The sequence below is a fragment of the Trichechus manatus genome, unplaced genomic scaffold (assembly GCF_000243295.1).
Source record: "Trichechus manatus latirostris isolate Lorelei unplaced genomic scaffold, TriManLat1.0 scaffold00077, whole genome shotgun sequence".
NCBI lineage: Eukaryota > Metazoa > Chordata > Mammalia > Sirenia > Trichechidae > Trichechus > Trichechus manatus.
The window spans coordinates 2,411,914-2,430,174 of record NW_004444013.1 but is presented as its reverse complement, the minus strand read 5'-3'; the positions used below and the strand labels follow the sequence as shown (position 1 = coordinate 2,430,174).

General features: G+C 53.3%; 1 protein-coding gene across 2 annotated transcripts in view; it reads right to left on the bottom strand.

Annotated features, from left to right (window-relative positions):
• Nucleotides 1–18,261, bottom strand: part of GTF2IRD1 (GTF2I repeat domain containing 1) — a 145,691-nt gene that overhangs the window by 42,239 nt on the left and 85,191 nt on the right. Inside the window, exons 15-20 of one of the 2 annotated variants that reach the window (XM_004380766.2) lie at nt 13,716–13,763; nt 12,744–12,809; nt 11,457–11,640; nt 5,282–5,331; nt 5,023–5,079; nt 3,723–3,806 (exon numbers count right to left, since the gene is read on the bottom strand). In XM_004380766.2, coding sequence (XP_004380823.1) covers nt 3,723–3,806; nt 5,023–5,079; nt 5,282–5,331; nt 11,457–11,640; nt 12,744–12,809; nt 13,716–13,763 — 489 coding nt within the window. Of the gene's footprint in view, nt 1–3,722; nt 3,807–5,022; nt 5,119–5,281; nt 5,332–11,456; nt 11,641–12,743; nt 12,810–13,715; nt 13,764–18,261 lie in introns of both variants that reach the window. The other variant, XM_004380765.2, reaches the window with a different exon arrangement.

Here is an 18,261-nt window from a genome sequence, read left to right as displayed (position 1 = left end):
GTGGGGGTAAGGGGAGGTGCGGAGCAGTGTGGGGGGTGCATGCAGGGGCAGGCTCTGTGTAGGTTGGGGGTTACAGGTGTGTGGTCCCAGGTGTGCAGAGGCATGTAGACAATGCGTACAAGAGGGCTGTCTGTAGCAGTGTGCAAAGGCACACCGATGGAGTACAGGGTTAGGGGTGTGTTGTGCAGGGCAGCTCTAGGCATGCTGATGTGAGGCTGCGCCAGGCTGAGGAGTGGGCAGGCAACCTGCTTCGGCTGCTGGGGATCGTGCAGGAGCTGATGCTTCTCAGCCTCCCCCGGATGGGCACCTTGTGGGCACAGCTGGCCCTTCCCTATAACACCGGCGAGCCCCATGGCTCTGCCTCCCAGCCCGAGAGGACAGATTCCACACAGAAGGAAGGAGACTGGCCAGACCCCAGGGCTCTCTTCTTGCAGTGGCTGTCCTTATCTCACAGCTGGCCTGGCATCTCTCCGGGCAAGTTCTGGGGAGGGGAAGCCACTGCAGACCCGCTTTCAGCTAACCCTGCTGCCTGCTTTCTCCGAGGCACTGCCCACCTCGGCCTCCTACAGCCCCCACCCTCGGGACTGGGGTACAGGTGCAGGGGCAGCAGGTGTGGTGTGAGGGCTGACCTGAATGCCCAGGGCTCAGCTGGAAGCCCACACCTCTCACACTTGGGGACAGGGTCTACCACAGGAGCCCCCTCCCAGACAGGGATGAACTGGAAGAAGCAGCTGAAGGGTGCTCACAGCTGCAGCCCTGGCGAGCTTGCTGGGAGTGTCGCCCAGCACTGCAGGATGCCCTGTATGAGGACACGGAAGAAACCTCTGCAGGACTCAGTACTCAAAGGAACAGCCCAGCTTTGATGTACAACAAGCTGTTTTTTATCCCAGATGCTGGGAATTGTATGACTGACTTTGTTTTCCTTTTTGCTCTGGCTCCCAGGAAACTCAGAGGCTGATTTGTGCCTTGTATCTAGGAAGTACAGAATTTTTGAGTCTTTACTTCACCTTGGCTTCATTTTTTTTTTTATTGAGATATAATTCATATCTACCACCCGTCTGTCAGTTTGTTGTACTGTGGTGGCTTGCATGTTATTATGGTGCTGGAAGCTATGCCATTGGTATTTCAAATACCAGCAGGGTCAGCCATGGTGGGCAGGTTTCAGCGGAGCTTCCAGACTAAGACAGACCAGGAAGAAAGGCCTGGTAATCTACTTTAAAAAATCAGCTAATGAAAACCACATGGATCATAACAGAGCATTGCTCGATAGAGTGCTGGAAAATGAGCCCCCTAGGTGGGAAAGCACTCAAAATACACAATGGTCGCAAAAATGGACTTGAGCACACCAATGATGGTGAAGATGGTGCATGACGGGCATGTTGCACATGGGGTTCCACGAGTTGGTGCCAACTCAATGGCAACAAATAACGTAATTCACATAGCAAAAAATTCCATTTTTTAAAGTATACAATTCAATGGTTTTAGTATTTTCACCAGGTTGTGCAACCACCACCACTAATTCCTGAACATTTTCATTACCCCAAAAGTAAGTCCCTGTACCCATTAGCTGTCACTCCCCATTCTCCCACTAATCTACTTTCTGTCTCTATGGATTTCCAGTCCGTTTTTAACTCTTTATTCTGATTTTGTTGCTAACTAGTTTGAAATGAAACAAATCATACAGAAATAGTAACTTATCCCCACAATCCATGAAGAGGAAAACTGTCATCTCCACATTTTTCTCCTCCAGACCTGCTCTTGCCATGCTGACCAATGGCTGCCATGTTGCCAGCTCCAGTAGACACCTGCAGTTCTTTAGCAAAATCTGACACAGCTGACCATGTCCCCTCCTTGGAGTCCTCTCATTGGTGCCCATAACCCCACATTCTCTTGGTTCCCCTTCCTCCTGCCCACCCCTCCTCCTCTATCCAACCTCTAACATTGGGGCTCCCTGGCTTTTTGGCCTGGCCCTCAGCCCTGGAAGATCTCCTCTGCTCCTGTGGTTTCACATTTCATCTCTAGGCCAAAGCTGCCGACATGTTTATATTAGCCCAGATGTGTCTTCTGAACAGCAGACTTGCATACCCACTTGTCTATGGGTCACAGCCACTGAATACCCTATGCAGCAGTTCCACTCTGGAGCACATGGGGTCAGCATGAGTCAGAATCGACTCGATGCCCTGGGTGGTGCAAGTGGTTAAGCACTGGGCTAGTAACCCAAAAGCTGGCAGTTCAAACTCACCCAGAGGCACTTCAGAAGAAAGGCCTGGCAATCTACTTCCAAAAGACTGTAGTCATTGAAAACCCTATGGAGCAGTTCCACTCTGAAACGCACAGGGTCATCATGAGTCGGAACTGACTCAACAGCAAGTGGTTTGGTTTTGGGTATGGCTCATCTCCATTTACCTTTCAAACTCGATATATCCAAAATAGCACCCATCACCTTCTCCCCTCAAACTTTCCTCCTAAAGCCCCCTCTCCCTGGCTAAGAGCTTGGGTGTCTACCCTTCCAGTATAGCCTGTGTGCTCTACCCCCTCCTCAGTCAGGGAAATGCCTACCCCATCACAGTGATGGTGCATGTAACCTAAGCTCACAGGATTGAGTAAGGAATGGACATGTGACTCAATAGGACCAACGAGAAACAACGGGAGGTCTGCCAGGGAATTCTGGGAAATCGTGAGAAAGCTGTGGAAGAGCCAGCCCTCCTGCTCCTTCCCAAGGATGCAGATGTGAAGGCTGGACCTGCTGCAGCCATTCTGCTAGCACATGGAGAGCCAACCTGAGGAGATGTTGACACCATGGAAACAGAAACCAGTGACATCCCTGAACTGCTGGATCCAGTGGACCCTGAAGGCCACCCCAGTGCTGGACGTCCCGTGCTATGAGCTGTCGCTGACTGTGCTGTCCAAAGACAGCAGCATCAATATTCACCCATCCCATATGTTCTTCTCACAATGTGACATTGACAGTCCTCCATGGAGAACTGGAGTCTAGGACTCTCGAGCCTGGGTGGGCCTCTGATTTCCAGTGGGACTTCCAGATTAAAGTGAACTAGGAAGAAAGGCCTGGTGATCCACTTCTGAAAATCAGCCAGCGAAAACCATATGGATTACAACGGTCCAATCCTCAACTGACCACAGGGATGGCCCAGGACCGGGCAGCATTTTGTTCCATTGTGCACATGGTCGCCATGAGTTGGAGGCCAACTCGACAGCAGCTAACAACACTGTTAAAGCCAGTTTGAATTTGTTTTTGTTACCTGAAACCAAAAAGCATCTTAACTGATCCTAGTGTGTCCTCCTTAATCCAGAAACCTGGCCGTCACCTGGGCACCTCCCTTTACTCTCCCCTGCCGCCCCTGGCACCGATCTCCCTCTGAAGCCCATGTCGACTCCACCACCGTCCCCAGCACCACGGCCACCTGCCTTGCCACACCATCACAGCCTTCACCTGAACTACCACCACTGCTCTGGCCTCCTAGCCTGTCCCTGCATCCACCCGGCCTCCCACACCCACTCACGCTCCTCGCAGCAGCCACGAGGGCCCTTTAGGAAGGCAGAGCAGCTCCTGTCACGTCCGTCCTTCTGTGTCACCCACTGCTGTATCGGCAGTGCCGGGGGCAGTGCCTGGGGCATAGTGGGTGCCCAACCACTATTTGTGAAGGAATGAATGAACCCTTGGGACGGGGGTGGGACGGGAAGCGCCTGCCCACGCGACTCACCGTACTTCTTATTGAACAGGTCCTGGACTTGCTCCCTCAGCGTGTTGGCGATGTCGATCCGTGACAGTCTAGCATCATAATTTTCTGCAAAGTGAAAAAACAATTATGGATTTGGGCTGTTGAATTAAAAGGCACTTGGTGACTTTTAAGGAATATGATTTTCTAATTATGGGAAACTCCTTCTCGGGCAATTAACAGGTCCTTGGAGTGGCCCCTCAGAGTCCTTCAGAACTCACATTTGACAGAGATGTGTTTCCAGGACACACACTGTTGTGACAACAGCCATAAGTTGGAAATTAAGCTAATTGTTGACATTTGAAAACCACCAAACCAACAAACAAGCCCTGGAGGTGAGTGACACCTGGGTGGCTGAGAGCAGAGGCTTCCTCAGGGTGGGGAGGGCTCAGCTGGCTGGGTGGTCCCCACGGGGGCAGCTTCCAAGGTCACTCAGTCACCCAGAGTGTGTCCATAGGGAGCCCCCTGGGCCAGGCACACGCGGTGGGGGCCCAGACAGGTCCCTGGCTTGAGGAGACCCCAGCCTGACACCGTCATGGCAGGGGCGAGGGAGGGAGTGGACCTTTGGGCAGCTGGGTGAGGTTGCAGTGGGGTCCCCGTCTGCTGAGAGGGCTGGGTGTGAGCAGTTATGGGTGAGGGCAGAGACGTGGGCTGCCTGGGAAGGAGTGAGGGGGCCTGGAGTGCAAGGAGCAGCCAGTCGCCCCCTGGGATGGGCCCCATCTGCCTGGGCTCCACTATCCTTTCGGGTGGCCCTTCTGCCACCTGTCTCACTGTCCCCACTTCTTCCTCTGAGCCACAGTGATGGCCCAGGGCCCACGGAGGACACCCACCCTCGGGGCCACCCCTCAGAGCAGCACCCCACCATGGACACACCTCGGATGGGAGCAGCATGCCTCCTCCCTCACTCTGGGGCCCTGCCTGTGTCCCCTCAGACCTCCTCCTGCCTTTACCCGAGCTTTTCCTGGCTTCCACTCCTCTCCTCCTCCCACCCCTCTTGGCCTAGCCCGTTCTCCTTCTCCAGGGAGGCCGTGGGTTTCAAAGCACTAAGGGCACAGCAGACTGCGTGGTGTGGAGGAGATCTTACCTGGCCGTCCCTGCCCGTCCCCCACGTGGAGCCCTGGGCTCAGAGTGGCCACCTGCAGCCTGCCCCAGCCACCAGCCTGGCTCACTGCACCCCTAGACCCTGAGGTTGGGGGCCAGCCTGCCCATCTGCAGCCTGGCCCTGGAAACCCAAGCCAGGCCCTGGTGCTGGGACAGCTGACCTCACCCTGAGCTGCACCCTTACCTTGGAAGCCCTGTCTCTTCAGGCTCTCGTCCACAAGAGGGTCCCCGGAGTCCCTCTCTGGGGGCGGGGGAGAGAAGCCAGGGTGAGGAGGCAGCTCTGGACACCCAGGAAGGAGATGGATTCAGTGGGGGCAAACCCAATGGGGAGGGCATGGGGGGGGTGCCAGAGGAAGATGGGACCAGGACTGAGGAAGCAAGAGGAGGGGTGGTGGCAGAGCCTGGGACCCCTCCCACATCCCACCATGGCCTAGCCGGGCTACCTTGACTTTCTGTGACGGGCTCTTTGACTCCCTCGGTGAGCAGCTCAGGCCTGGAAAACATCACAAGTGGCACCGTCAGCCCTCCCTGGGACTGCCTAGCCATCCCCTATAGGCCTCAGTCTACACATCTGTGCAATGGGCCCTCGTGGATCTGGACAGCTCAGGTCTGGGACAGAACACGAGCAGCCAGTCCCGGCCCATGCTCACTCTCGGGTCAAAGCCCTGGGCATGCAGCCTTGGCGGGCTGGTTTCCACAGTGTCAGTTTGAAGTGGAGGAGCAGTGAGGGCCGACTATGTAGCAGGATCTCAGTGGTGCTGGGGAAGGTGGAGCTTTCTGGCTGCCTTTCAATCTGGGGGCAGGAGCCTCAGGGACTGGATCCAGCTTTGCCACTAACCTCATCCCCACAGAATCCACCAAGCCCTTTCCCAGGTATTACTAAACACGCACAATGGCCTTGAGGCAGGTAGTGCTTCCCCACCCCATCTGCAGGATGAGGAGATTGGGCGAAGGGGAGTTGAGTGAGTCGCCCACGATCACACAGCAGAGCTCAAATTCAGGGCCTCTCCCTGGTGGGCTCCTTCTCTTCACCCAGCAGCCTCTCCAGCTGAGACCCCTCTGGGTCTTGGTTTTCTCATCTGAAATGGGAATAATGACCCTTCCCCGGCTCAGACAGTAGGGAGGGGGCCTTACAAATTCACATCAGAGGAGGCAACACTAGAAAGCACACTGGCCTGGGAGTTGAGAGCCCTGCTCAGCTTCTAACCCTCCTAGGTGACCGTGGAGAAGTCACTTCCACTTTCTGGGCCTCAGTTTCCCCACAGGGAATATGGGAGAGGGGAGAGGTGGTGGCAGGACTAGACACAGCTCCTGAGACGGTGGATCAAGGCAGGGCCCTGCCTCCTGCCTCCCCACCCTGGCCCTGTGAACCCAGCTCTGCGCTGACGGCCAGCAGACGCCTGCTCCAGGACGGGCACCAAGAGTCTAGGCTTTAGCTTCATTCCCAGGCAGCAGTCTTCTCTGTAGCCCGTGCTTGACTACCCCTGTGATGCACAGCTCATCACCTATCCAGGCGGCCTCGCCCACAGACACATCCTCCCAGCACTGAACTCTGGTCCAACGCTCTTTCCCCATGACACCCTTCGGGAGATCTGAAAGAGGCTACATGTCCGATGACCCCACTCCCACACCACCCCCCGTCAGCGGTCCTGCAGCTAGTCTGACCTCCCCAGTGCCTGCAGCGTGTCAGACCCCAGACCTCTACCCCAGACGGGCCTCCCCAGATGGACAAGGCTGCACTTCTCTGGACCTCAGCCTCCCACCCATGTGAGTCCATCCATAGCTTTAAACTTCTTAAGGGCTTTTTAACTTTTGAGAATTTGATGAAAGCAAGGCGCCCTCTTCCCAGTATCATGCGAAAAGAACATAAAAATTTCGCATACGATTTCAAGTTTAATTTGTATTTGTGCCAATTCTGACAGGTAGTGGCTGCTTGGAGTGCTGTGTAGAAGGATGCTGAGGTCAAGTCTATACACGGGGAGTTTCAACAATTAGTGTGGAAGGGGGAGGGCGGAGTATCCACTGGCCAGGTATCTGCAGTCCTGATTTTTCTTTCTTCTTTAAAAAAAAACACATATATACATATATATATGTGTATATGTGTATGTGTATATATATACATATGTGCATATATATACGTATATATATATACACACACACGTAACAGTTTTATTAGGAAATAATTCACATACCATAAAATTCACCCTTTTAAAGTGTATAAAGGCATCTATGTGAATCATAACAAATTATGGATAACACTGCAAAGAATGGGAATTCCAGAACACTTAATTGTGCTCACGCAGAAACTGTACACAGAACAAGAGGCAGTTGCTCAAACAGAACAAGGGGATACTGCATGGTTTAAAGTCAGGAAAGGTGTGCGTCAGGGTTGTGTCCTTTCACCATACCTATTCAATCTGTATGCTGAGCAAATAATCTGAGAAGCTGGACTATACAAACAAGAAGAGTGCATCAAGATTGGAGGAAAACTCATTAACAACCTACAATATGCAGATGACACAACCTTGCTTGCTGAAAGTGACGAGGACTTGAGGCACTTACTGATGAAGATCAAAGACTACAGCCTTCAGTATGGATCACACCTCAACATAAAGAAAACAAAATCCTCATGACCAGACCGATAAGCAACATCATCATAAATTGAGAAAATACTGAAGTTGTCAAGGATTTCATTTTACTTGGATCCACAATCAACACCCATGGAAGCAGCAGTCAAGAAATCAAATGATGTATTGCATTGGGCAAATCTGCTGCAAAAGACCTGTTTAAAGTGTTAAAAACCAAAGATGTCACTTTGAGGACTAAGGTGTGCTGGACCCAAGCCATGATATTCTCAATTGCATCATATGCATGTGAAAGCTGGACAATGAATAAGGAAGACAGAAGAAGAACTGATGTCTTTGAATCACAGTGTTGGTGAAGAATACTGAATATACCATGGATCGCCAGAAGAACAAACAAATCTGTCTTGGAAGAAGCACAGACATAATGTTCCTTAGAAGTGAGGATGGTGAGACTTCGTCTTACATACTTCGGACACGTTCTCAGGAGGGATCAGTCCCTGGAGAAGGACATCATGCGTGGTAAAGTAGAGGGTCAGCAAAAAAGAGGAAGACGCGCAGGGAGATGGACTGACACAGTGGCTGCAACAATGGGCTGAAACGTAATGATGACCGTGAGGATGGCGCAGGACCGGGCAGTGTTTTGTTCTGCTGTACGCAGGGTCGCCATGAGTCAGAACTGACTCGACGGCCCCTAACGACAAGAACGTGTACAAATCACTGGTTTTCAGTGTATTCATAAAATTGTACAACCATCACCACTATCTAATCCTAGATGATTTTCATCATCCCAAAGATTTATCCATTTTTAAAGTAAGATTAATGAAAGAATTGGTTACTTTTCATTTAATGTTCCAAATAGTTTTTTTTCTAATTTTTAAAATAAGGAATAACAAAGTAAAAAATTGGATAAATTCACCTTTTATGATGATATTTTTTAAAGGAATGAACTCCTGGTGTTGAGGGGATGGACGTGGGAGGCACCTCCCACACCTGCCGTCCCTCTGAAGTGCTGACCCACCTCTCGGCTGAGCAGCAGGTCTGCGTGCCCCATTATCGACCTGCTGTCCGTCCCCAGAAGGCCCCAGTCAGACCCAGCTCTGACGCTGAGCTCTGCCTCCACCTGCACCTTCTCCATCACCTCATCCCTGGGGCTCAGCACCTCCCACATCTAATACATTAGAAAAGTCCCCAGTCCAATCCTCAAAACACTGCCTGAACCTGACCACTTTTTGCTATCCCCACCCCTACCTTTTCTGGGTCTAAGCCACCACCCTCTGCCCTGGGCCAGACAAAGTAAAGCCTCCTCCCTGGTCTCTGACCTTGTTACACCCCTCAAGATCACTCTTCACCCCACAGCAGAGTAATCTCAAAAAAACAAACAGACCAGATCATGTGACACCCTCCTCAAAGCCTCCCAGTGAGTTCTCATTACCAAAAAAAAACCCAAACCCGCTGCCACCAAGTCGATTCCAACTCATAGTGACTCTACAGGACAGGATAAAACTGCCCCATAGGGTTTCCAAGGAGCGGCTGGTGGATTCGAACTGCTAACCTTTTGGCTAGCAGCCGAGCTCTTAACCACTGCGCCAACAGGGCTCTGAGTTCCCACTGAGTCTAATAAAATCCAGGATGAAGCACTAATACACACTCCAACATGGGTGAACCTTGAAAACATTATGCTAAGTGAAAAAAAGCCAGTCACAACCAACCACATACTGTATGGTTCCGTGCACACGAAAGTCCAGAATAGGGACAGCTGTAGAAACGGAAAGTAGGTTACTGGTTGCTCAGGGCTTGGGGTGGAGGGGAACAGGGAAGTAAGGGGGTGATAGCTAAAGGAGATGGGGTTTCTTCCGGAGGTGCTGAAAACGGCTGAAAACCAACTGTGGTGATGGCTGCACATATCTGTAAACATACAAGAAACCACTGAATTACACACTTTAAGTGAGCCAACTGTATGTTATGCGAATGTTATTTCAACAAAGCTGTTAAAACAAATCCAAGGACAATACTGCATGATTCCACTTATATGCGGTGTCTAGAATAGACAAATCAGAGACAGAAAGTAGATGAGAGGTTACCAACGGCAGGGGAGGGGTAATGGGGAGTTATCATTTAATGGGTATGGAGCTTCTATTTGAGGTGATTTAAAAGATCTGGAAATAGACAGTGACGGTTACACAACATGTGAATATACTTTAATGCCACTAAATTGAGCACTCAAAAATGGTTAATTTTATGTCATTGTATTTTGTTAAAGGAGTCCTTGTGGTGCAAATGGTTAAGAGCTCGGCTGTTAACCATAAGGTTGAGAGTTCGAACTCACCAGTGGCCAAGAAAACCCTATGGGCAGTTCTACTCTTTAAGCCGGCCCCAGACACAGGCTAACCTGGCCCTGCTGTCTCTGGGCCTTGCTCCCCTTGCTCCCTGCACCAGCCACACTGGGCGCCTTGCTCTTCTTCAAACACTCAAGCATTTCCTGCCTCAGGGCCTTTGCATATGCTGTTCCCTCTGTTGGGAATGCTCTTCCACCAAATGTCCGCAGGGCTCCCTTGCTCCATTAGGTCTCTACTCAGATGTCACCTCCTCCAACAGGCTCCCTCCTGCCCCTTTGATCCTTTCCCCCCAAAACCATTAAACCTATTGCCATTGAGTTGATTCTAACCCATGTAACAGAATAGAACAGCCCCATAGAGTTTTCTTGGCTATAATCTTTACAGAAGTAGATCACCAGGCCTTTCTCCTGTGGAGCTGCTGAGCAGATTTGAACCACCAACCTTTAGGTGGGTAGCTGAGAGCAAACCATTTGTTCCACCCAGGGACCCTCTCTGCCTACTCAGCCTGCATTTGATTCTTTCACAGCACTCCTCCCTCCCTGACGTTACACTGTGATTTCTCGTGGGGAGATGAGAGACGGAGGACTGGCCTTGCTGGCTTTCTTAGCTGTGACCCAGCCTGCCACGGCATGGGCACCCCACGTGGACGTGCTGAAGGAAGGAAGGACATAGCCACTGTCTGCGGCTCCCCACCCAGCCCGTCACCAGCCTGCCACAGCATGGGCACCCCATGTGGACGTGCTGAAGGAAGGAACAACACAGCCACTGTCTGCGGCTCTCCCCGGCACAAACCAGCCCATCACCAGCCTTCCACGGCATGGGTGCCCCATGTGGACGTGCTGAAGGAAGGAACAATACAGCCACTGCCTGGGGCTCCCCCGGCACAAACCAGACTGCCTCTCGGGCGTGAAGGATGCTGAGACTGCCAACCTGGGGGCCATTCATGCCCCGAAGGGGACAAACCCTAGGAGTCTCCTCTTTCACCCAAAACAAGTTCAGATTTGCTAAAAAAAATTACAGTAATATACAGAAGCAACAAACAAAATAGCTTGATACAGGTAAACCCAGATTCTCCAACCATTCCTTTTTTTTTTTTAGGGTTGATTTTATCTTTTCTCCTCTTTATTAAGATATTTATTAATTACACTGGGAAAAACAGTAACTTCACAGGGGAGAACCCTGGGATACCAAATCTTGATCAAATAATCAAAGTGAACATCATTTGTAATGCAGAGCCTTTTTATCCGAGCTGGGCACCCAGGCAGGACACGCTGGGGCACCGCTGGCTCTCTGACAAACACGAGGCTCCCGAGGGAACAGACTGACCCAGAGGAACCAGCGCCTGGCTGTCCAATCCTGGGAGAACAGGGTACTACCCACAGCAGGCCCAGGACACCAACACTCCTGCCCAAGGGTGCTCGGAGTGATGCAGGAAAGCCAGCCGGCGAGCACAGCCCCATTCTACATCTGGGCAAACTGAGGACTGCTGTCCTGGGACTGAGAGGGAGCTGGCCTGGCTGCCCCGGGTCTGGCAGTGCTGGGCAACCTCATGTCTGCCCCGCTGCGGCCAAACCTCATTTGCTGTCCCTGCATTAAAAAAAAAACTTTGCCGATCTGGTGAGGAAGATGGCCATCTGGTGCTGTTCTGGATGCAGGGCAAGACTGGAGGGGCCCCCGTGGACTGGGCTAGGCCTTACCTCTTGATGACAAACTGGATGTTGTTGCTGGCCTCCAGGATCTTGCGGAGCTTGGCGATCCCAAAGCAGTTGGGCCTGCGGAGGGAGATGCCTTCGGGCAGCCCCACCACGAACAGCTCCTCCGGGTACATCAGGAACTTGGAGTAGGGGACCTTGACGGGCTCGGAGATGCCAATGGCCTTCGCTGTAGAGACACGGCTGCTCAGGGCCACCCCGAGCTGCGGGAACACCAGTCTTGACCCCATCCCCCACGTCTCCACAGCTGCCAGAGCCTTTTCAGAGCCAGCACTTGGCCGAACCCTCCCTGCCTTCTGGGGAGGTAAAAACTGTCACCCCCTCAGCAGGTGAGAGACCTGGAGGTCAGAGGGAAAGTGACTTGTCCAAGGTCACATGGCCACGAAGTAGCAAAGCCAGGGTGTGAACCTGAGTCAGTGTGACCCCAAAGCCCACACTCAGGCCACGGCCTCCTGCCAGGCTGTATAGGAGAAGCCAAAGATGCCTAGTGAGATCTGGTGTCGGCGCCTCCCAAACCCTCATCCCCACGATGCCGGTAGGGCCCTCCAGAGGGTCACTGCCTCCCAGCATGCATACCCCCAAAGTCTGTGCATGGCTTGGACACGGGACAAATCTGAGGCCCAGGCCAGGCTCTGCCACACATTAGCGGGGCTTTGGGTAAGTCACGTCAGACTCAGTTTTCCTCACGTGTAAAACAGGCATCCGGACACAGGGATTTTCTGAGAGGGGATGAGAAAGCATGTGTGAAGCACCCAGTCCAGTGCCTGGCAAGCCCCAGGGGCTTTAGAGAGTGGTGATCTTCCCTGCCTCCCCTCCTCTTTCCCAGTCTCTAGAGTAAGGACGTTCTTGCTACACATCCTCCTGATGGACACTGAGGAGGATGCCTGTGAGGACAGAGGGGTGGGGTTATCACATTGTGGGGACTGGTCTCTCAACCTGAGGCTGTAGCAGATTGGGAGGGAGAGAGCCTGTGAGCGTGAGTGTGCAGATGGAGGAGGCAGGGGAGCCAGTGTGAGTGTGTAGATGGAGGAGGCAGGGAGCCAGTGAGTGTGAGTGTGTAGATGGAGGAGGCAGGGGAGCCAGTGAGTGTGAATGTGAGTGTGCAGTTGGAGGAGGTGGTGCGGTGTTCAGGAGCGGTGCCTCGTTTCCATGCGCAGGATGCCTGGAGCTGGGGGAGTGGCAGGTAGCAGGTCCTCTGGTGCTCCCCATCCTGAGGGTGGTCCCAGCCCGCTCCTTGTGTCCCTACGATGGGAGCTGCCCAGCTCTGCTCACCGTATCGTGTGTTGAAGAGCAGCTCCACCTGCTTCCGCAGGGGCCGGATTACGTCGCCATGGCTGTCTGGAAGGCAAAGGCAGTGTGCTGAGCCTCCCCGGTGGCAGCAGCACTTGAGCTGCTCCTCAGCTCATGTCCCAGGCCTGCTGGCACCCATGGCCCTGGGGTAGAACTTTGGAATGGGGAAGCCAGGGGTGGCAGTGGTGGGTGACCTATTTCCTCAGAGACAGGTCCACAATTTCTGGGCTCAAAAACTGCCTATGGTATTGGGTCAAGGGTACCACCAGGCCTGAATAGAGATTTGGAAGATTCTGTGGCCTAGGAATGACCGTGGGACTTTCCAGGTGAGCTCAGTAAGTGATTGTCAACTAGTGGGGGCATACTAACCCAGCAAATTGAGTACGCCTCCACCAGGTGGCAGTGGACTTTTGCTAATACCGCACGGTCTCCCCGCCAGACTGGGTTTGAGGAAATGACACTTCTCTCCTCTGACACCCACTTATCCCATCCTCCAGACAGATGCTCCAGAGGTGAGAGACCCCTCCCCACCTTGATCTTCCTGTGCTAGCCCCACTCTCAGCGGAGAGGGAATAAGCAGTATTCCTGGGTCTCCCTGAGCACATTTGTTCCTAGGACGCAAAGCCAATCTTGTGCTTCCAGGCCTAAATTCTCCCTGCTCAGAAGACTGGGCTCAGCCTCTAGCTTCAAACCTTGGTGGACAGAAGCCACGTGTGTAGGAAAGCAAAAACAAAGCCTTGTAATTTCCCTTCCCAGAGGGAGCTGCTTGTACCTCTGATCTGGTTTTAGAAGACAGGTCTAGAAATCTCCCACCTCAGGCAGCCCAGGACACCCACCCCCTCTTGGGGTACTGGAGAGAGATGGGGGAGAGAGGGAAGACACCCAGTAACAAAGGGAATACAGAGCACTGAGAGGAGGAAAGGGGTACATGGGTGAAACGGGGGAGCACCTCACCCTCCATGGGCCTCTCCTCAGGCCGCAGGTCCTCGCTGGCGCCTTTGTCTGCAAGAGAATCGAGAGTGCTGGGAAGCCACCACACGTATCATTCCCAAGGCCCACGCCGCCAACACCACCATCAGGACAGACTGGTGGGGAACAGCAGGCCACAGGCCCCAACTCTTGGCCACAGCACAGTGACCCCCAGAAGGGGTCAGGGACCCCAATTCCTTACAGGTACCCCCTCACCTCCATGCATCCAGAAAGGGGAGGCTCAGAGACCAGGCATTCCACAACATCTGGACACACGCCTGGTGACAACCCTTCCTTCCGTGGTTCTGTTCTAGGGGCCGAGGACACAGCGAGGAAAAAGACAGAGCCCCGCCCTCCTGGCGTGACGTTAGGCGTTAAGTACCTAACGCCAGGTGGTGTGACCCCAAGAAGAAAAGCAGAACAGGATGAGGGAACAGTGTGAGGGCTGGCGGTGGGAGGGCCTGTTGGACCCTGTCTCTAGATGCTTACCAGGAGACAGGCAGGGGGGACGCGGTGCATGAGCGTGGGGGCTGGGGGGTACAGGGTGGGTGGGTCCTCTGATGGAGGTGGAGGACTGAGGGGCCCACCCGGGGCAGATCCGAGTGTCCAGGGAAAGGGCAGGGACAGATGACCACTGTGGAGTGGAGGGCAAACTCACAGACTAGCTTAGGCGGAGGATCAAGTGCACGTGCAGAGAGAACGGGGTAGGGGGTGAGTGGAGGTGGACTGTGGCCTGACTGTCGCAGGTTGACGGGCTCTGCTAAGCAGCTGACCCATTACAGTGGGGGCTGGAGGAACAATCGAGGGGTTTTAGAGGGAGAAGCAAAGGATGGCTGTGGATTTAGGAAGCTTGCCTGATGCTGCATGTTGCCAGATGCTTTCACGCGGGACTAACACTTAAACAGCCCACAGCACGCAGCTGGCGAGCGGGGGAGCAGGGGGATCTGGATCTATCATACGCCCAGCGAGGGCTCGGCTGTCTACGGCCAGCTTGTGGAGAGGGAACCTGGAGATGAGGGTGCAGAGCACCTGGACACCTGTCCCAGGTGAGTCTGTGAGCTGAAGGAAGGGGCTGATTCTGGGACAGCTGCCAGTGGGTGACAGCCTGCTCTCGGTGGAGGGAAGGTGAGCTCAGCCCAGGATGAGCAGGGAGTTTCCAGAGGATTTCCTCTACACTCAGCCACCAGCTTGGAAAGGTAGAGGGCCAGCCCCAACTCTCCTCAGTGCACTGGGCACGCTGTGGGTCGCGGATGCTGTACCCATCTTCTCTGCCCGAAGGCTTTATCTGGCCGCAGGCGCAGAATTGCTGGAGTTAACACCCTGGAAGCAGCTCTCAACCACCGAGGGAGGGGGCCTGGGGGATCAATACCCCAGCTCCCTCACCACTCAGCTCACAAACTCTGAGGTGCGTGATCTACATCAGCTCTGATAGTTCCTTAACAGATTCGGCTCAGTTGCCCAGTGGTAGTTGCAATAGTAATAGTTGTGTGCCGTTGAGCTGATTCTGACTCATAGTGACCCTACAGGACAGAGTAGAACTGCTCCACAGGGTTTCCTAGGCCGTAATCTTTATGGGACCAGATAGCCAGGTCATTTCTCCCATGGAGTCGCTGGTGGGTTTGAACCCACAACCTTTCTGTTAGCAGTTGGCACTTAACCATTGTGTCACCCGGGTTCCTTGCCCACAGTGGTGGCTAGCTTGATAATACACTCTGTTGTCCCAGTCTCAATTCTCACTTGCTACTGGTTTTCCCTGCCACCTCCTCCCAGATAAACTAACCGCACTCAAATCCTTGTCTCAGGGTCTGTTTCTGGGGAACTCAAACTGAGAAACCACGCTTTGCCATTTCTAGAAGGATGGAGGGGCAGGCAGAGATAGTCTGGCAGGGACATAAAGTGGGCAGAAGGGACAGGCAGGGCCACCAGGAGGGTCTGTCTGCACAGCAGTATATGACTAGGAGTCACAAGTAGCTGTATCTGTCCCATGGTGAAGGGGACACCGTGGAGAATCAATTGAATTTTAAATTCACGAGGTGGTCCGTGAAGGACAAGCAAGGGAAAAACCAGGGAGTCTGCGCACTGCTGCGCTGCTGGTGTGTGACAGCCTCTCCCAGGACATTCGACACTGGCAATCTAGGGAAGCCAGGCGGAGGAGACAATCAGCCCAGCCACCCAGGCGCCCAACGGGCGTCTGCGGGTCTGAATGTCACAAACCCTCATCTAAGGAGGGGCTCCTGGGCTAGGAAGCTGGGTTGACTCCATTCCTGAGGGTCTTTTCTAAGTACCCACATGCTTTGGAGCCCAAATTCCAAACGTGGGGAACGTGCCTGCCTTCGCACTCAGGCTTGGAGGGTTGGACTATTTACCCTGAACACACACGTCCACCTCTCACTGCTCCACTGCTTGCAATAGTGAGTAGCTGGAAACAACCTAAATAAGTGAGCAATGACACAATGACACACCCAACACCACGCAGCTGTAGGAAGGGGCCCAGGGGACGGACAAGGGTGATGGCTGAGCAACATGACCGTAATTCATTGAACCGTACCTGAGAAGACTGCCGAAATGGTAAATATTTTGCTACATATATATTTACCACAATTAAACAAAAAGAAAGGAAAAAATATGCCCAAGGCATTAAGTGAAAACAAAAAAAGGATACTATGTAAAAACAGTAGTAACATCCACCAGCACATATTCAGACAAAGACTTGCAGAGGACAGACAATAAACCCGAGGAGGGAGACCAGGAGAGCTTTCACTCTGTACTTGTAATCGTTTTTACAAAGTACATGTACCTCCTCAGTAAACAGAGAAAACAAACACACCAAAAAACCCCTAGTCCACGGTAGTCGGGAAACCTCAGAATTTTCATAATTCATCAGTTTGACTGCAGAGCCTTGGAAAGAGTCCCGGAAGGGGGAGTCAGCAAACCTGGGTTCCAGCCCTGGCTTTGATCTGGCTGTGTGGCCATGGGGAGGTGGATGGCCTTGCTGAACCTCAGTTTCCCCCTCTGTCAAATCAAGGGGAGAAGCCTCTCCAACAGAACCTGCACCAAGTTCCTCCACCTGCCCTCAGCCCCCTCAGCACTGACCAGCCTTGGGTGGTGGGTCGAGGGGAATGTCACCTCCTATGGTCTTCTCTAATACCTCTGGGAACGGAGCCAGGTGCCATGTGATTCCTTAGCTGCCGATGCCACACTGTTGGCTCTGCCTGAGTCTGTGGTCAACTACATTCCCCAGTTTCTCTACAAACAGCTGCTAAGTCTGGTCATGCCCATCCTGTGTCTGGGCAAACAGCATTTTTTTCTTCATTACCAATGTATTAAGAGCGTATCGGGGGAGAAGCCAAGATGGTAGATCAGTCAGATGCACCATACTGTCCCTCTACAGCAAAGATCCGAGAAACCAAGTGAAACAGATTCAGGTAACAATCCTGGAACCCTGAACATCAAAAAGGAAGGATAAAGAATTGAATGCCCACTGGAAGAAAAACGTGAAATGAACACAGCGAAAGAGGAGTGAAACAGCGGAAGGGCTCTGCCATCCACCCAGCTCAACGTGGCCATTTTGAGACAAAGCCAGCAGCAACCCTGGGTGAGGAACGTAGGAAGGCAACTTCATGCAATGTCTGTAAGAGACAGAGAAGCTATATAAACACACCCGGAGAGAAGCTGAGCGGATCATGATCCAAATCTAAGGAAGGAAAACACAGAAAGGAGTGCGAGAATTCCAGGGATCCTGCTGTCCACAGAACAGGGAGGGAGCCAGGATCCAGGGTCAGGTATACTCAGGAGCGGTGGTCCCTGACCTCCAGGGTGGGTGACGTGCACGAGGTGGTATATCAGTGGAGTACTGGTGGGAAGTCCCTCACCTGACTGGACCCCGGGTGGCGCTCCCTCCTTGTACTTGGTCGGGGGCAGGTCCCGACTGCTGCAGCAGAGGGGAAGTTCCCAGGCACCCATGTCTGCTAGCCAAAGAGAAGCACTCCTCCTCACCTACCCTCCTGATCAGGAGTGATGGAGGGTCCCATAACTCAGCCACCCTGCCTGACTGGAGACCATAATACAAGCCCCTTCCCTCCCCTCAAATCCAGCCCTGTCCACCCCATCCCCCACCTGAAGAGCAGTAGTAAGCACGCTCTCGTGCACTCACCTGCCCACCTCCAACACAACCCCCACCGACTTGGCAAGTGGTAGCTACTGTGTGACCATGCACACACCTGCCTGCCACCCACTGCTTTCCTCCCCAAACAGCAAGGGTGATGTCTGCATGACCATGCCCATGTGTGCCTGCCCGCCACCCACTCCCCCCTCTCCCCCTGAACTGGTGAGTAGCAGTGACCATGTGCATACCCACCCGCCACCCACACCCCCCCCGAACTGGTGAGTAGCAGTGACCACGTGCACACCCACCCGCCACCCACATCCTCCCCTGAACTCGTGAGTAGCAGTGACTATGTGCACACCCACCTGCCACCCACATCCTCCCCTGAACTGGTGAGTAGCAGTGACCATGTGACACCCACCCACC